The sequence below is a fragment of the Bombina bombina genome, chromosome 3, assembly GCF_027579735.1.
Source record: "Bombina bombina isolate aBomBom1 chromosome 3, aBomBom1.pri, whole genome shotgun sequence".
Lineage (NCBI taxonomy): Eukaryota > Metazoa > Chordata > Amphibia > Anura > Bombinatoridae > Bombina > Bombina bombina.
This window is the reverse complement of record NC_069501.1, coordinates 996765756-996785419: the sequence shown is the minus strand read 5'-3', so window position 1 is coordinate 996785419 and position 19664 is coordinate 996765756. Positions and strand designations below refer to the sequence as shown.

The 19664-nt window shown below is 35.5% G+C and overlaps 1 protein-coding gene across 1 annotated transcript in view; it reads left to right on the top strand.

Moving 5' to 3' along the window:
* Nucleotides 1-15882: 15882 nt before the first annotated feature.
* The window catches only part of MIP (major intrinsic protein of lens fiber), an 81670-nt gene continuing 77888 nt past the window's right edge, over nucleotides 15883-19664 (top strand). Inside the window, exons 1-2 of the mRNA XM_053704975.1 lie at nucleotides 15883-16242; nucleotides 18705-18869. Coding sequence (XP_053560950.1) covers nucleotides 15883-16242; nucleotides 18705-18869 — 525 coding nt within the window. The remainder of the gene's footprint in view (nucleotides 16243-18704; nucleotides 18870-19664) is intronic.

Below are 19664 nucleotides of genomic sequence, written 5' to 3'. Positions count from 1 at the left end.
GATTTATGAGGAAGCAAATTGTGTCCAATACTGATATTTACACAAATAACATTTTGTTGAATAAGATTTTCAAGTGTCATTTAGGGATATTATGTGACATAAACCTTCATTCAGCATTGATAATTTTTTCAGACGACTTTACAGACGCAGATAATACAATGTCAGTGCAGGCTGTTCGTTATCATATTTATATATGGTTGTTGAACTTTCAAATGATCTGAGACTGCTACAACATTTCCTTTCAGAAGCCAGACATGTTTCAGACCTGACAAATAGTAAATAAATATGTTTTGTTACTTTAATACATGCAAAGCATATATCAATAATTAAGCAATGAACTGAAGAAGCTCTGCATACTAAACAAAGGGTTAATTCCAAAATATTGCTATATAATTATTGACATATTATCGGCTTCCAATCAGACATTTGCTGTGTTGATGAGATCATGATTTTCATTGTTTATCAGCAGTACTTTTTTTCATTATTGCTGTGGAGAAAAATGGTCCTACACTTAACATGTGCCAGGCCAGTTTTTCCTTATATAATACAAATTCTCAATGCTTAACAAAACATTTACTGGGTACTTGTTTTTACTTAAAGGACTTGAGAAACCCTTGATGACACTTTTCATCTTATTACAGACAAGTACCTCAACAAAAATTTCAAACGTAAGATTGTGTTTACACATGAAAGTAGTCCCACCATATGGTATGACATTAAGAAGTAACGTTACCAAACAGATACAAACATCACCTGCTCAATAAATTAAAGGTAAACAAATTATTAATAAGCCCATTTACACAAATAAAAAATAGTAAAAACATAATTTATGCTTACCTGATAAATTCCTTTCTTTCTTGGTGCTAAGGAGACAAAGACACCCTACAACAAAAAGCTATCCCTCCAACTTCCCTCTCTCTCCCAGTAGTATAAATAGCCAAGGAAAGGAGGAAGAAGTAAGAATTATAGTAGGGTAAAGAGGTGCAAACTAGAACTGCCGCCAACCTTGAAAAAACTGGCGGGTTTGTGGGCTATCACCACCAAGAAAGAAAGGAATTTATCACGTAAGCATAATTTTTTTTCTAATTTGGTGAAGGTCGTGGGAATTAATACTCAAGTTGTGGAGTCCACAAAGGAAATGGGTGGGGGAAAAAGGAAAGGCAGGCACCTGTTTACCAGGAACTACCGCCTGAAGAATCTGTCTTCCAAAATCTGCCTTAGCTGAGGTGAACACATCCTCAAGTGGAAAGTAAGCAAACAGCAACAAGCTACAATCTTGTAATTGAGCTTAACTCATGCCTCAATCTTGAGAACAAAAAAATAGACACAGTATATAAAGGCAAAACTGTACCGCCCCTAAGATCCTACAAGGAATAGAATAAGCAAAATAACCCCCTGCCCCAACTCGCATATCTACCATAATTTCCCCATGTATGATTTTGGGATAAGATGCAAGGAAGGAGACACACCTTCCTGGATAATTTGCACGTTAGGCAGGAAAATCAGACCAAGTTCGCAAATTAATTGTGTTGAAGAAAAAAAAACAAATACTGGAGAACACGGAAGACAGTAGAAAATTTCCAAACTCTCCTAGCTGAACAAAATAGCTAATAAACAAAACTGCAGATGCGGAGACTGAATAACCCAAAAGGTAAAGGCTCCAAAGAAAAATGTCATAAGCCTTTTAGAACCGGATACTCCATGGGGGGAAAATGGGTTTATAACAGGTCTGATATAAGCCACAGGGGGGTAGTTATCAACGCGTCTACTTTTCCTGCCTTCGCCGGCCCAATACGCCCGCCTAAGCTCGCCTCACATCGCCACCGCGGACCTGCAAAAATTCGCCTAAGTTATCAAAAAAGCTGTCAAAAAGCCGTGCACCAAGTACGGGGCGATGAGCAGCGGACTGTGATAGTTATCACTCATCCGATCTCGCTGCTCTTCGGCTTTTTGACAGCTTTATTGCTAGCCTGTCATTAAGCACCCACACTAACTACACTGTTCTACCCCCTATACCGGCGCCCCCGGAGCCCCCCCCCGCAACTAAATAAAGTTAGTATCCCTAAACCGCCACTTCTAGACCCCGCCACAACTCTTATAAATGTATTAACCCCTAAACCGCCGCTCCCGGACACCGCCGCAACCTACATTATACCTAGTAACCCCTATCCTGCCCCCCCTATACCGTCGCCCTCTATAATAAAGTTATTAACCCCTATCCTGCTGATCCCGCACCTCGTCGCAACTAAATAAATAGTTTAACCCCTAAACCGCCGCTCCCTGACCCCGCCGCAACTATAATATATGTATTAACCCCTAAACCGCCGCTTCCGGACCCCGCCGCAACCTATATTAAATTTATTAACCCCTATCCTGCCCCCCCCTACACCGTCACCACCTATAATAAATTTATTAACCCCTATCCTGCCCCCCACTACACCGCTGCCACTGTAATAAAATTATCAACCCCTAAACCTAATTCTAACACTAACCCTAACACCCCCTAACTTAAATATTAATTAAATAAATCTAAATAATATTTCTATTATGAACTAAATTAATCCTATTTAAAACTAAATACTTACCTTTAAAATAAACCCTAATATAGCTACAATATAAATAATAATTATATTGTAGCTATGTTAGGATTTATTTTTATTTTACAGGCAAATTTCAATTTATTTTAACTAGGTACAATAGCTATTAAATAGTTATTAACTATTTAATAGCTACCTAGCTAAAATAAAGAGAAATTAACCTGTAAAATAAAAACTAACCTAAGTTACAATTACACCTAACACTACACTATACTTAAATAAATTATTCCTATTTAAAACTAAATGCTTACCTGTAAAATAAACCCTAAGATAGCTACAATATAATTAATAATTACATTGTAGCTATCTTAGGATTTATATTTATTTTACAGGTAACTTTGTATTTATTTTAGCTAGTTAGAAAAGTTATTAAATAGTTATTAACTATTTAATAACTACCTAGCTAAAAGAAATACAAAATTACCTGTAAAATAAATCCTAACCTAAGTTACAATTAAACCTAACACTACACTATCATTACATTAATTAAATAAATGACCTACAAATAACTACAATTAAATACAATTACATAAACTAACTAAAGTACAAAAAATAAAAAAGCTAAGTTACAAAAAAAATTAAAAAATAAGTTACAAACATTTAAAAAATATTACAACCATTTTAAGCTACTTACACCTAATCTAAGCCCCCTAATAAAATAACAAAGCCCCCCAAAATAAAAAAAATGCCCTACCCTATTCTAAATTAAAAAAGTTCAAAGCTCTTTTACCTTACCAGCCCTTAAAAGGGCCTTTCGCAGGGCATGCCCCAAAGAATTCAGCTCTTTTGCCTGTAAAAGAAAAATACAACCCCCCCAACATTAAAACCCACCACCCACATACCCCTAATCTAACCCAACCCCCCTTTAAAAAAACCTAACACTACCCCCCTGAAGATCATCCTACCTTGAGTCATCTTCACTCAGCCGAGCAGCGATGGAACCGAAGAGGAGATCCGGAGCGGCAGAAGTGATCCTCCAAGGGGCGCTGAAGAAATCTTCCATCCGATGAAGTGATCCTACAAGCGGCGCTGAAGAAGTCTTCCATCCGATGAAGTGATCCTCCAAGCGGCGTTGAAGAAGTCTTCGATCCGGGCGATGTCATCTTCCAAGCGGGGTCTTCAATCTTCTTCTTCAGGATCCATCTTCATTCCGTCGACGCGGAACATCCTTCTTTCCTGATGGACTACCGACGAATGAAGGCTCCTTTTAGGGACGTCATCCAAGATGGCGTTCCTTCAATTCTGATTGGCTGATAGGATTCTATCAGCCAATCGGAAATTAAGGTAGGAAAAATCTGATTGGCTGATTGAATCAGCCAATCAGATTGAAGTTCAATCCGATTGGCTGATCCAATCAGCCAATCAGATTGAGCTTGCATTCTATTGGCTGTTCCGATCAGATTTTTCCTACCTTAATTCCGATTGGCTGATAGAATCCTATCAGCCAATTGGAATTGAAGGGACGCCATCTTGGATGACGTCCCTTAAAGCAGTGATTTTTAACCTTTTTTTTGCCGTGGCACACTTTTTTACATTAAAAAATCCTGTGGCACACCACCATCCCAAAATGTTAAAAAAAATCACACATTGTAGCCTAATACAGCATATTTATATACACATACACACAAACACACACATACTGTATGTATTGTGCTGTTATGCCATGCCTCCTACAAACTACCCCTGCACTGGGAGTAAAAAACAAGCAAAGTTTAAAAAATATGTCACACATTTGTCAGTCTGCCGTGGCACACCTGAGGATCTCTCACGGCACACTAGTGTGCCACGGCACACTGGTTGAAAAACACTGCCTTAAAGGAGCCTTCATTCGTCGGTAGTCCGTCGGGAAAGAAGGTTGTTCCGCGTTGGCGGAATGAAGATGGATCCTGAAGTAGATTGAAGACCCCGCTTGGAAGATGACATCGCCTGGATCGAAGACTTCTTCAGCACCGCTTGGAGGATCACTTCATCGGATGGAAGACTTCTTCAGCGCCGCTTGGAAGATGACATCGCCCGGATGGAAGACTTCTTCAGCGCCGCTTGGAGGGCATTTTTTTATTTTGGGGGGCTTTGTTATTTTATTAGGGGGCTTAGAGTAGGTGTAATTAGTTTAAAATTGTTGTAATATTTTTCTTATGTTTGTAAATATTTTTTTATTTTTTGTAACTTAGTTCTTTTTTATTTTTTGTACTTTAGCTAGTTTATTTATTTGTGTTTATTTGTAGCAATTGTATTTAATTAATTTTTTGATAGTGTAGTGTTAGGTTAATTGTAGGTAATTGTAGGTAGTTTATTTAATTAATTTATTGATAGTCTAGTGTTAGGTTTAATTGTAACTTAGGTTAGGATTTCTTTTACAGGTAAATTTGTAATTATTTTAACTATTTTAGCTATTAAATAGTTCTTAACTATTTAATAGCTATTGTACCTGGTTAAAATAAATACAAAGTTACCTGAAAAATTAGGGGCAGCAGATTAGGGGTACATAAGGATAACGTAGGTGGCGGCGCTTTGCGGTCGGCAGATTAGGGGTTAAAAATAAAATGCAGGTGTTAGCGATAGCGGGGTCGGCAGATTAGGGGTTAATAAGTGTAAGGTTAGGGGTGTTTAGACTCGGGGTACATGTTAGGGTGTTAGGTGCAGACGTAGGAAGTGTTTCCCCATAGCAAACAATGGGGCTGCGTTAAGAGCTGAACGCGGCTTTTTTGCAGGTGTTAGGTTTTTTTTCAGCTCAAACAGCCCCATTGTTTCCTATGGGGGAATCGTGCACGAGCACGTTTTTGAGGCTGGCCGCTTGCGTAAGCAACTCTGGTATTGAGAGTTGAAGCTGCGTTAAAAATGCTCTACGCTCCTTTTTTGGAGCCTAACGCAGCCTTTATGTGGACTCTCAATACCAGAGTTATTTTTATGGTGCGGCCAGAAAAAAGTCGGCGTTAGTTTTTCGGGTCGTTACCGACAAAACTCCAAATCTAGCGGTTAGCTTTTTTTATTTTTTGTACTTTAGTTAGTTTATGTAATTGTATTTAATTGTAGTTATTTGTAGTTAATTTATTTAATTAATTTAATGATAGTGTAGTGTTAGGTTTAATTGTAACTTAGGTTAGGATTTATTTTACAGGTAATTTTGTACTTCTTTTAGCTAGGTAGTTATTAAATAGTTAATAACTATTTAATAACTATTCTAACTAGCTAAAATAAATACAAAGTTACCTGTAAAATAAATATAAATCCTAAGATAGCTACAATGTAATTATTAATTATATTGTAGCTATCTTAGGGTTTATTTTACAGGTAAGTATTTAGTTTTAAATAGGAATAATTTATTAAAGTATAGTGTAGTGTTAGGTGTAATTGTAACTTAGGTTAGTTTTTATTTTACAGGTTAATTTCTCTTTATTTTAACTAGGTAGCTATTAAATAGTTAATAACTATTTAATAGCTATTGTACCGAGTTAAAATAAATTGAAATTTGCCTGTAAAATAAAAATAAATCCTAAGATAGCTACAATATAATTATTATTTATATTGTAGCTATATTAGGGTTTATTTTAAAAGTAAGTATTTAGTTTTAAATAGGATTAATTTAGTTCATAATAGATACCCCATCATGCTTCCTTGAGCCAAGTGCTGGAAAGGAAAATCCTTTCCACCCATCTAAACAATCATTCCCAAGCAGAAGTAACAGATCTGCAACATACCTCCCACTGTAAGCAGGAGCAAAAAGATTGCAACAATCTTTTCTTGTCTGAAACAAGTAATTACCCTCAGTGAAAACAACATTGGAGAAAAAGAACACAAATTGGCCGCTGATGCATTTAACAAATTTGTTGGAGGATCAGTCAATTTCAAATAAAAGCTGGAAGGTTGTAGAATCTCTGGATAGAGACTGAATAGTCCTATATTCTGCTTCCAGGTAATAAACTCAGAAACAAGAGATGCTGAGAAGTAAAACTTAAGATCTCTGCCAAACTCAGAAGATCTGTGATACCAACGTGATGAATGAAAAATATAACCAAGGATAAGATGTCTGACTGATCTGAGTAAAAGATAAGTCTGAAAAAAATCAAAGATTAAAGACATTATTGGGAGCCTCACCTCTTGAGGCAACCAAAACTGCCTGATACCCTCGAGAACTCCAGACTGCCCCCCATCCTGAAAAATTGTCACAATCAGCCCTACCATCTCCATACACCAAAATACAGTAAGAGAAATAAGGACTAATAAGAACAGGTGATAGACTGTCAACAACAAATTCATGAGGACCAAAACTATTGCTACTCCCCAAGGGAACACCTTTGGAATTGAAGAAAGCGAAACTCCTGAACAGTTATAGTCTTAAGCCATAACTGCGGAGAATACCAGAGCAGATACTCTTTATAGGTATACGCTAATTAAAAGTTCTCCCACAATAAAACCCTGGAATAGGGATAATTACTCCCATAATCACTAGATCCTGCACACAAGGAAAGGATTACTCTCTTTCATCTGATTTCCTTGAAACAGCAAACAAATAAACCTCTGAAGGCCGCCCAGACCGAAACTTGTCCTATACCCTTGAGAAATGAATCCCAGAAACCTGAAATATCAGACAAACCAAACCTATCTTATGCAGATTAAGTGATACAAGCAGACTGATTGCTTGGACATATTCCAGAAAACCTTATCATCAAGAGAACTCTGATCCTAAAATGCTAAGGATATCAAACTTCCTTAAGAAGGAAACACTGCTCACTCAAGAAAGCAAGACAAATCACCCCAAAGGATGAAAGTTGTTAAACCCAGATATTTGAACTAGAATAATAATTGCAGAAAGTAGGAACCTCACCAGGCACCTAAAGAACATGTTGACGAGTAAACTTAGAGAAAGCAACACAGTCGGCACAAACTCAGAATAAGTCCAGTTTTTAAATGTTTTAGTGGAACTAAGGAGGAACCTTAGTGCCACCCGAGTAGATTCACTATTGCAACAAAATAATCTTCAAAATTGTTTGCAGAATGAAAGACCGTAACCAGAGTGCAAAACATGCATCTTATGGTATGGACAGTCAGATGATCTACCCTCTGATGGGAGAATCCAGTAGACAAATTCCAGTCTGTTCCATAGATTCCTTAGGAAAGAGAAAGAAAACACAAATTCAACTAAGGAAAACGTAGGAAGTACAGAACCACAACAGTATATCCTAAAAAAAGGAACTCAACTGTATGAATATCCAGTAATATGCACTCACCATGAATGATATAAAAGTGTATAGCCATGTATAACACCAGTAAAAGAAATGGATACTGTAGAGATACCATTGTACGGTAAAAATAAAAGTATTACAAAATAGATAACAGTAGTACCAGATATGGAACATACTGTAGCATCATTGCACAACCAAAGTTATAGTATTGTACGGCAATAAACAGCAGTAGTACAAGATATGGAAATTACTGAAATATCCACAGCTAAATAAAGTATACTAATGCACAGCAATAAATAACAGAAGTATAAGATATGGAACACACTATAGTATCCTCACACAAATAAAAGTATTCTAATGCACAGAATAAATAGCAGTAATAAAAGATATGAGCAATACTCAAGTATGCACTCCAAAGGAAAATATATTATTGCAATAATAACAGTAAAACCAGATATGGGAAATACTGTAGTAACTACTTATCAGTAAAGTATAATGTTACATGGCAATAAACAACAGCAATACAAGAAATAGCAATACTGTAAGAGTTACTCACACGGAAAGCAGATTATTGCACAGCAAAATATAGCAGTAGTACAGTGGCACAAATATAGAACATACTGCAGTGTCCACTCACAAGTTTAATAAGATATGGCAATGAATAACAGTATGGAAAACACTGTAGTATTCATTCACATAAATGGCCAGATTATAAGTGGAATCTGAGCGGGAGCGTTAATTGTGCTAGAATTAAGATTTTTCCATTCATCAGGTTGCACTCATATTATGAGTTGAAAGTAAACTGTTTTCACTTTCACGCTAACCTGACGAGCGCAAAATCCAAAGTTAGAATATCGCTTGCGCATTCACGTACTTCCGCATAGCCGTCAATGGAGAAAAAAACACCTTACTCTCGCGCAAACCCAATCGCATATTCTCATTTGCGCTAACCCAACATGAAAATATGAATATTTCATATTCCAATGTTCTTTACATAACAGAATATGTTCTATTTATTCATAAATACATATTTCTATTGTGACTAGTTACTTAACAAACCCTTTCCACCTTAACCAATTTGTCACTGTCTAGCCACTTCATGCAAGCCTGTGACTTTGTTCACTGGGTGCAAGAGTTAACAACACTCTCTAATCTGTTCTAGACCTAGAAAAAAAGACCAAAATTCCCCTTTAATGCCACCCACACTAAACTATCTCTAAGCTGCCACGACTTAAGATTTATTATATGGGAAATTCCAGACTAACAAATTAAATCCTAGAATACAATTTAGCAAGAAATAATGTAAGAAAACTATTAATACTACCAGTCTCTTTCAGCAACGTGGTTCAAATATTAGACAAAGGCAAAAACTTAATAAATTAATATTTATTGTGCAAAAATGAGGCACAGCGGATTATAATAAAAAGATGACAACAAATAGAATTATACACAAGCAAACAGTTTTTAAAATAAAATGCAGAAATAACATAACTTAATACTGTACTAGCTTAGATGTCTGTGCCAGGGAGACTGGCAAGAAAAGATGGTCACTCACGCTGTAACAGCCTCCCATGTAGAATGAACAACTTTTATTGTTAGAAACAAAGTTTTATACCTGTTTCTCTGATATCAAATTGCTTGACCAAACCTCATTCTAGAGGGGCCTGGGAAATATCTACCCCTCTCTTTTACGACATGTCATAAAGCTCAGAATCTTTGGCTGAAATTATATAACATCTTATAACTTCTGTTATGTATATCTATTTCTTATACGTTATGTATATCTATTTCTTATACACATATAGGCAATCCCTTTGTGATGTCAGGAGAAGTATTTTGTTACCAAATACCATATATTTTGCATACTGTATGGTTCTGAGGCATTATGACATATAAAAAGTATATTTATTTGCAAGGCTGGTTGTCTTGTCAATGACTTCAGGTTAGTGCCTGGTTAGATGCACTGTGTTCCATCATTTTCTGTGCTGAAAGGTTGGGGCAATAAACTGGCCCTAAGCCATAAAGTTCTATCTTGTGGATCCTACAAACTATTTATGAGGGCTCTGGCTTATCTAAAGAAAAAAACAATTTCTTCTGAAAAAAAAAACAAATGTTTTTAGCACACAAGCTAAATAAATTAACAGCTAAATCATGAGGTCTTCATGACATCTATAATCTGATGATATTTTGGAAACATATTTTTCTATATAAACAGAAAGAGAAGCAGTCTGCCAGGAACGAACAACAGTTCAGTGGCTTGTTCTATGGCCCGGTTACCACCTGGGAGTAGTTTTTTGCCCAATTGTGCATTTCACAGAGGAACACTTTCCTGAAATATATCAGTCTGATCCCACCTAACAAGGTCAGCCCAGCTCCGAAATACCAGGCAATTCTCCTCTGAAAGGAAAACAGCAAACACAGATGATATCCCTCTAAGCACATTGGGCAAGGAGTCCACCTCTGTGTAATGCACTTACCTGTATTAATGCTTGCCGAGGGTATTCCTGCTGGTCCTTCATTGGTGTCTGGACTCAGCAGTGCAAAGTCAGCTGTCCCTCCATGTGCTGCTGTTGGATTCCTCCATATTGATGCAACATTATTTCTCTTCCCTACAAACAGCAGCAACAGTGATTAGTACCTACACTACTGCAAAGGTTGCACAGGCACTCCACCTAGCGGCAGCAATGCAGTATTGGGCATCAGTATTGCACAGGAGATGTGAGAGATTTAAAGCCAACACCACTCCCCTTACCAGCTGTCATTCATGTAGCAACCCTATAAAGCACTGCTGTTTGGTGAACTCAGTACTCAGTTAATAAAGAGCTATCTTTGAGTTAAGTCCTGTGTATGAATCTTGGTTACCTGAACTAACAAGTACATAAATCCAGCACATAGCCATGAAATCTCCTTACACAGATTTTGGAAGTATAATGGTTCATACTAAAGACACATTAAAAATGCCAGTTCATGAAATCTCGGGCCTTACTGGAACTGCCCTGATAAACTGTTAGTGCTATTATTGTGAAGTGGAAGTGTCTAGAAGCAACAGCAGTCCTGCTGCAAAGGAGTAGACAATGCAAACAGAGCAGAGCTGCTAAGTGCATAGCTCATAAAAAAATCCAAAAAGTATACTGCCGCACTCATGCGCTTTAAAAACAAAAAGCTTATTTTACTAAATGTAAAAGTATTCAGGATATACAAATTGCAGAGTAGAAGATTAGAACATCCCTAGACAGTAGACATCAATACAGAATGGGACTTGAGTTACTTTGTATCAATTTTTCTGTATTAATATCTTATGTCAGGCTCATCTTTATTAATATGCGGATTTGGATTCAACCTGTCTGATTTCCCGCTTTGGCATTGCAAATTATGTTTAAACTAGTTTTATACGTGCAGTGGGTACATTGCTTTTGGGAGTTTAACTGAATTATGCTTGTGAACTATTCTACAATGTAACTAGTACTGTTTTAAATATGTTTCTATAATATGTTTTTTTTATTGATTGCTATTGGCTAAACGTAGCTTAAAGGGCCAGTCTACTCTAGAATGTTTATTGTTTAAAAATATGATTATCCCTTTATTACCTATTCACCAGTTTTGCATAACCAGCACAGTTATATTAATACACGTTTTACCTCTGTGATTACCTTGTTTTTAAGCCTCTGCAGACTACCCCCCTATTTCAGTCCTTTTGGCAGACTTCCATGGAGTGAGCACAATGTTACCTTTATGACACACACAAACTAGTAATGTCTAGCTGTGAAAAACTGTCAAAATACACTGAGATAAGAGGCGGCCTTCAAGGGCTTAGAATTTAGCATATGAGTCTACCTAGTTTTAGCTTTCAACAAAGAATACCAAGAGAACAAAACAAATTTAATGATAAAAGCATCAGCCAATAGGATTTTTTCTACCTTAATTCCAATTGGCTGATAGAAATCCATCAGCCAATCGGAATTGAAGGGACACCATCTTGGATAACGTCCTTTAAAGGAACCTTCATTCAGTCTTAGCTGTCGTCAGAAGAGGATGCTCCACGTCGGATGTCTTGAAGATGGACCCGCTCCGCGCCGGAAGGATGAAGATAGAAGATGCCGACTGGATGAAGACTTCTGCCCGTCTGAAGGACCACTTCGGCCCAGTTGGATGAAGATTTTTTCCGGTAAGGGGATCTTCAAGGGGTTAGTGTTAGGTTTTTTTAAGTGGGTATTGGGTGGGTTTTAGAGTAGGGTTGGTTGTGTGGGTGGTGGATTTTAATGTTGGGGGGGATTTGTACTTTTTTTTACAGGTAAAAGAGTTGATTACTTTGGGGCAATGCCCTGTAAAAGGCCCTTTTAAGGGCTATTTGTAATTTAGTGTAGGGTAGGGCTTTTTTATTTTGGGGGGGGCTTTTTTATTTTGTTAGGGGGATTAGATTAGGTGTAACTATTTTTAAAATCTTGTAATTTGTTTATTATTTTCTGTAATTTAGTGTTTGTTTTTTTGTACTTTAGATAATTTAATTTAATTGGATTTAATTTAGGGAAATAATTTAATTGTAGTGTAGTATTAGGTGTAATTGTAACTTAGGTTAGGTTTTATTTTACAGGTACTTTTGTATTTATTTTAACTAGGTAGTTATTAAATAGTTAATAACTATTTAATGACTATTGTACCTAGTTAAAATAAATACAAACTAGCTTGTAAAATAAAAATAAACCCTAAGCTAGCTAAAATGTAATTATTAGTTATATTGTAGCTAGCTTAGGGTTTATTTTATAGGTAAGTATTTAGTTTTAAATATGAGTAATTTAGTTAATTATAGTAATTTTATTATATTTATTTTAAATATATTTAAGATAGGGGGTGTTAGGGTTTGGGTTAGAATTATGTTTAGGGGTTAATAACTTTAATATAGTGGCGGTGACATTGGGGACGGCAGATTAGGGGTTAATAAATGTAGGTAGGTGACGTCGATGTTAGGGAGGGCAGATTAGGGGTTAATAATATTTAACTAATGTTTGCGATCAGGGAGTGCGGCGGTTTAGGGGTTAAAATATTTATTATAGTGGCGGCGATGTCCTGTTCTGCAGATTAGGGGTTAAAAATTTTTTAAAGCGTTTGCGATGTGGGGGGGCCTCTGTTTAGGGGTTAATAGGTAGTTTATGGGTGTTAGTGTACTTTTTAGCACTTTAGTTAAGAGTTTTATGCTACGGCGTTGTAGTGTAAAACTCTTAACTACTGACTTTAAAATGCGGTACCAGTCTTGACAGGAGAGGGTCTACCGCTCACTTTTTGTCAGACTCGTAATACCAGCGCTATGCAAGTCCCATTGAAAAAAGAGGATACGCAATTTACTTAAGTGGATTTGCGGTATTTTCAAGTCTGGCCAAAAAAGTGAGCGGTACACCTGCAAGACTCGTAATACTAGCGGGCATTAAAAAGCAGCATTAGGACCGGCTAACACTGCTTTTTAAGCCTAACGCACAACTCATAATCTAGCCGTTAGTTTTTAATGGGAGTTAACATTCACGTCACTGTCACTCTAAAATATTTATAAATCTCTTAAAGGGAAGGGACATTAAACACTAAATAAATTTTATAAGCATAATATTGAGGTTATTTCCCACCTCCCTCTAGTCATGGATGCCACTATGATGACATCTAGCCTTCACTGCTTTCCAATGTTGGCCAGTTTGCACATGTGCAGCACCTCTGCTTCAGATACCTGCGGTGTAACCTAGGTTCCATAATGGTAGCACCCATGATTAGAGGGAGGTGCATGTTTTTTGCTGCAATTAGCTTTATGTCCCATGTATTCATGTAGTTTACTACAAACCATATGTATGTATTTGCACTATGTATGTGTATATATATCTATTTCTTTGTGATATGTGTGTAGGTAGTCCTTGCAGAATAGCATGTAGAGTTAATCGTATACCAATTATATTTTATTTTACTGACAACTGTATAGTCATTCTGCTTGGTTCAGGAGAAGTAATGTACCTATTTACGCAGAAGGATAATTTTTAAGCATTCTGAGGTATTATTGCAGGTTATTAGATGGTAACTGCGGGATGGTAATCAAAAGCACAACTGAAAATGCCATTGTCTTTGTTACAGACTAGAGCAATGCTCTGATCACTCCAAACCAGTGACATGACTGTACTACATTATAACCGAAAGGATGCTTCTTTTGCACCTACTTTTTATATACAAAAAAACAGAATAAAGATTAACCCCTTTCTGCCAGACACATTGAGAACAGCACATTTCCTTTCAGTAGCAACCCATCCTACTGAAGCAGAATAACCAAACTTTCCTGACAAGCACACAGATACAATTTCTTGACTGCCATATACATGGAAGATGAGTAAACCTTTCTTGACACATATACCTCTTATTGTCACTCACAGCTGTGAATAACTTTTTTCTACCACATGTAAAGGAGTGATTAACTATTTAATGCTAGCGAGAATGCTAACTTGATATAGCTGGGCTCTTGCAGCAAGTTATATGCAGACATGTAGGTCATGCCAGGCCCCCTTAAGAATGACATGCCACAAAGATTAACCCTTTCATAGCCACATAAAAGAATAGTATATAATAATGCATACTCTCTGCAATAGAGATATTTGGATAATTAAATTGCTTTTGCTGTGAAGTAAATCTGGTTAACAGAAATGTGGTATATTAAATATACTGGATAAAGGGCTTCTGTTTGCTGACATGACACCACACAGTGAGAGGGATCTGGACTAAAAGAAACTTCACACACAGCAAGTGCCTTTGTTGCAGAGGATGCTCGCACAGCGCTTTCCAAACAATCCCAACCACACATGGGATAATCCCGTTGGGGAGCTGTGGATTTTGGAATCCTCCCCCAGACTGACAGGAGTCAGAGAATTGTTCATAGAGGCAAAATCCCATCTCATATACAAACTGCCAGAGCAACAAAATCAGCTGTCAATTGTGCCAATGGAGAGGTTATTAACTGTTCACAACCATGAAATGTATCTATTCCAGCTGCTAGTTAATTGTATCTGATAGCAGTAGATGCATAAATAATATGGCACAGCTCTCTGTATTAAATATTCCTATCTCCTGCTCAGTGCTTAGTATATTTCCATCATGCTGAACTAAAGTTAAAAAATATTCTTATATACTAATGATAACTTGTATTGTAGATGTTTAAAAAGCTTTATTTGGATATAACCATTCACTTATAAAATAACATATAAATATAGTAGCAATGTTTTATTCCACAAGTAAATCAGATCATTTTGTGCATACTGTCCTCTGCATGTGAAGTCATTTCTTAAACTTTCTAAAACTCTTCTCTCTGTGGAACACTTGTATCTGTGTGTATATATATATATATAAATGTGTAAACACAATTCAACTATTTTCCAGTACTTTTCTAGGGCCATTTCTTCTGGTTAATGCTTGGCATTTTGCTCTAACATGTTAGGCATCAGTGGTTAGATCTAAACTTTCCTATGAGAGCAATATTTATATGTTGGCTTTGAATACTATAAATATTAAAAATGGTTTGTTTGCAGCAACAAAAATGATACAGCACAGAGGCAGTGATCAATCCAATACTGTACAAAATAACACTGTAAACTGGCATGGCTGATATGTCTGTGTGAAGAACTGAGTTCAGATAAACATCTGACTATAACTTGTTAGTGTGGCCTTATATCAGGTGCTAACAAGGGGGAGGGGACAGCATCCATGTAAAGAGTTAAAAACCAGATCTCTGACCCTCTCCCCCACCCCTCAGTGGGTGGTGTTTGTCTGTATAGGGGGATTAAACATGTCACAGCATCTGCCCCTTATAAATCCCCCCGCCACTCTATAAACTGTTTGGGGGGGAAGTATCTACAGCAGTTGAGAGTTTGGAGCAGTTACTCTGTCCGTGGCTTTTTGGGTTGTTGTATTTTTTTTCTTTTTAACGTTTTGTTTTTTTCTTTTTGTAAATTTCTATTTTGTTTTGACACATTTTAATTATTTTTTCTGAGTTTTCCCTAGAGTTTTGGGTTATTATCCAATTATTGCCCCCAACTCCCATTAGCCACAGTTCTCTCTCCCCCTACCCTTACACATTGCCCGCAATCATGTGGGAATTCCGCTCCTTCTCCTTTTGGAGAGCGGTGTTTGCTGAATTTTTTGCCACTATGTTCTATGTTTTCTTTGGCTTAGGTGCATCTCTAAAATGGTCAGCTGGGCCAACAAATGTGTTGATTGTCGCACTAGCATTTGGTCTTGCCCTAGCGACCATGGTTCAGTCTGTTGGTCATGTTAGTGGTGCCCATATAAATCCTGCAGTTACCTTTGCATTCCTCATTGGCTCCCAGATGTCACTCTTCCGTGCCATTTTTTACATTGCAGCACAACTCCTTGGTGCAGTAGCTGGAGCTGCCGTACTTTATGGCGTAACCCCTGCAGCCATCCGTGGCAACATGGCTCTCAACACGGTAATTTCATTTTGCTAATAGAAATGTTATGAGGTGAATGGTAAATGTTTAATTTCTCATTGTGTCCATTTTTCGTAATGTTATCTATCTAAATAAGTGTTTTTAAATTCCAGTCCGTAGGACCCACTAACAGGGCCAGATTTCTATAACCTCTGAACTGCTGCACAGGCCACATAATGAACTGTTCACTAATTATGCTTAATTAATTTGTTCTTATTCAAATAAACGGACAATCTACTCCACAATTTATATTGTTTAAAAAGGTAGATAATCTATTTAATACCCATTCTCCAGTTTTGCATAACCAACATGGTTATATTAATATACTTTTACCCTCTGTGATTACCTTGTATCTAAGCCTCTGCAGACTGCCCCCTTATATCAGTGCTTTTGACACTTTCATTTTAGCCAATCAGTGCAGATTCATAAAAAAAACTCCAAGGGAGTGAGCATAATGTTATATATGTGGCATACATGAACTAGCTCTGTTTAGCTGCAACAAAATTCAAAATATACTGAGATAAGAGGCGGCCTTCAAGGGTTTAGAAATTAACATATAAGCCTACCTAGGGTTAGCTTTCAACAAAGAATGCCAAGTGAATAAAGCTAATTTGATGATAAAAGTAAATTGGAGAGTTGTGTAAAATTGCATGCTCTATCTGAATCATGAAAGTTTAATTTTGACTAGACTGTTCCTTTAAAATAACCCTGAAAATCTGGCATTTTAGTGACCCTAAACACTGTAATTAAATAATCCAAATTGATTTTCATATTACCTATCTCTTTTGATAATTTTAAGAGAGGGTTAAATGGAAATTAATTTGATGACATATCTAGACTTAATAAGAGAAAGCAGAAAAAATTATGAAAAGAGTTATATTAACAAAGTTAACTAATGCTGTTCATACAATATATATTATCCCATTAGTTTATTCTCTGTAAATATTGTATAGAATATGCAGAAGTAAAACAGTGTCTTTGAGTACTGGGACATTTTTGTATTCCTTTTTCAGAAAAGTCTTGAGAGTCTATAAAAATGAAAAAAGTCTTGTTGTGATGTTTAAAGGGACATGAAACCCAATTTTTTTCTTTCATGATTCAGATAGAGAATACAATTTTAAACATTTTTTAAATTTACTTCTATTATCTAATTTGTTTCATTCTCTTGGTATAATTTGTTGAATGAGCAGCAATGCACTAATGTTTTCTAACTGAACACATGGATGAGCCAATCACAATCGATATATATATGCAACCACCAATCAACAGCTAGAACCTAGGTTCTCTGCTGCTCCTGAGCTTGCCTAGATAAACCTTTCAGCAAAGGATAACAAGAAAAGAAAACAAATTAAATAGTAGAAGTAAATTGGAAAGTTGATTAAAATTGTATTCTCTATCTGAATCATGAAAGAAAAATGTTGGGTTTCGTGTCCCTTTAAGTATAAGAGGAATATATGAAAATGGAGATAATTTCACACTGTAATTACTTTCAGTGAAGGACCAAAAGATTTCCACAAATGTACAATTTGAAAAGTAATATATTTGGGTTACAGGTTATATATGCTAGGTTTTTACATTAGAAGGTCTTTTTTATTTGCTCTAGAAAGTTAAATTAAAGTACAACTAACGTGAATTTGTTTCTGGATTCGTAACAAAATTATATTAAATATATTAAATTTTATATTTAATATATTAAATATTTTCTGAATATAACAATGGGGAGGATAGAACATGTGTGTGTGTGTGTGTGTATATATATATATATATATATATATATATATATATATATATATACATATACACAATTATAATTAAGAAATAAATATATATTCTTTTAAAATCATGAATATTATAATTCTGCTTCTTTTTTACAATATTGTTTTTAGTTACAATTTAAAATATTTACAATTAACATAACATCTCCTACTATATAGTGCAAATTATTTAAGCTTTCTCTGAATTTTGAAATAAATGTATTGATATATTTATAATAAAAATTGAAATACAAGATTTCAATATTTATTAATTTTATTTAAAATATATCAAATATGAATGTAGAAATATCCTTGTTAGATAGTGGGAAACGTTTTACTTCAATTTAAACATTGGTACAAGTCGGTGGCTACCAGATAAAGGATTAGTAATCATTCCACAATTATATACTGTTATGCTATTAAATTAATCAGGAATATTTAGTAAGTAATCAGTACTTTATTAACACATAAAAGTTTTGCTCTAGATCACTGTTTCTATTTAGTATGTAGACAATCTTTTCTAAAATTAGCAATTTAATATGTCACCTTTAATATGTTATGAAAACCAATTGGGGATTTAAGATCTGGGTTATAAATGACTTACCTGACAATATCTATGGTCTGAAAACCAATAATAAGCTAAGCAAGACATATTAATTTAATATCACATATTTCTGACCTAACTTACATTCCATCTCATTGATATAGCTGCATTCTGGAGTGAGCCTTGGGCAGGCTACCACAATAGAGATATTTTTAACTCTGCAATTTGTGCTGTGTATTTTCGCTACTTATGATGAGAGGAGGAATGGTCGTTTGGGCTCTGTGGCTTTAGCTATTGGATTTTCACTCACTCTGGGACATCTCTTTGGGGTAAGTCAATTATTGTTTGTATTATTGTGTATGATCAAACTATTGCTTTACATGTTTTACAGATATGGAATATAGTTACTAAAACTTAATTCACCTATCTGTACAGATAAATTTAAGAATAACTGTCAAGATCTTTGGAGATATAATGACATCAATCATTTTAAACCCCTTTAAAATTGGCACAATATTAATTTATATGAAGACTTTCATCAGTCTTGAAAATGATTTGGTAAATTATCAGACAGGTTATGGAAGCAAAGAGTTTGGGGATAATCACATAGTACCAGTTTATATGATCATGTGACCCTGCTTAACCCTACCAGGTCTTTTTTTGTAAATGTGCAATGGGTGTGTGAGTTCATATCAAAAGTTTAATCCTGTAAAGATAGAAAGTATGCATTTAGCTGTCATATAGTTTAAGTTGCATATTGTATATAGAAAAGCCATACACTTGAGTGTTTAATTCAGAAGATTTAAGGAAAGAAAAGCTATGCAATATAAAAAAAAAAAAAAATTGTTTGCCCATACTGGATAAAATAGTAACAGATGACAAATCACAATTTACACAATATTAAAAAGCATAATTTAAAGAAATTCAAAGACTAGCTACAATAGGGCATGCCTTAAAACACAATACTCAGAGATATCAGCTATAAACTTCATTTAAAAAAAACCCATATTACTTTGTTGCAAATAGCATATTCATATTTCATGATTCAAGTCAAGAATACAATTTTAAACAACATTCCAATTTACTTCTATTATCTAATTTGTTGAAGAAATAGCAATGCACAT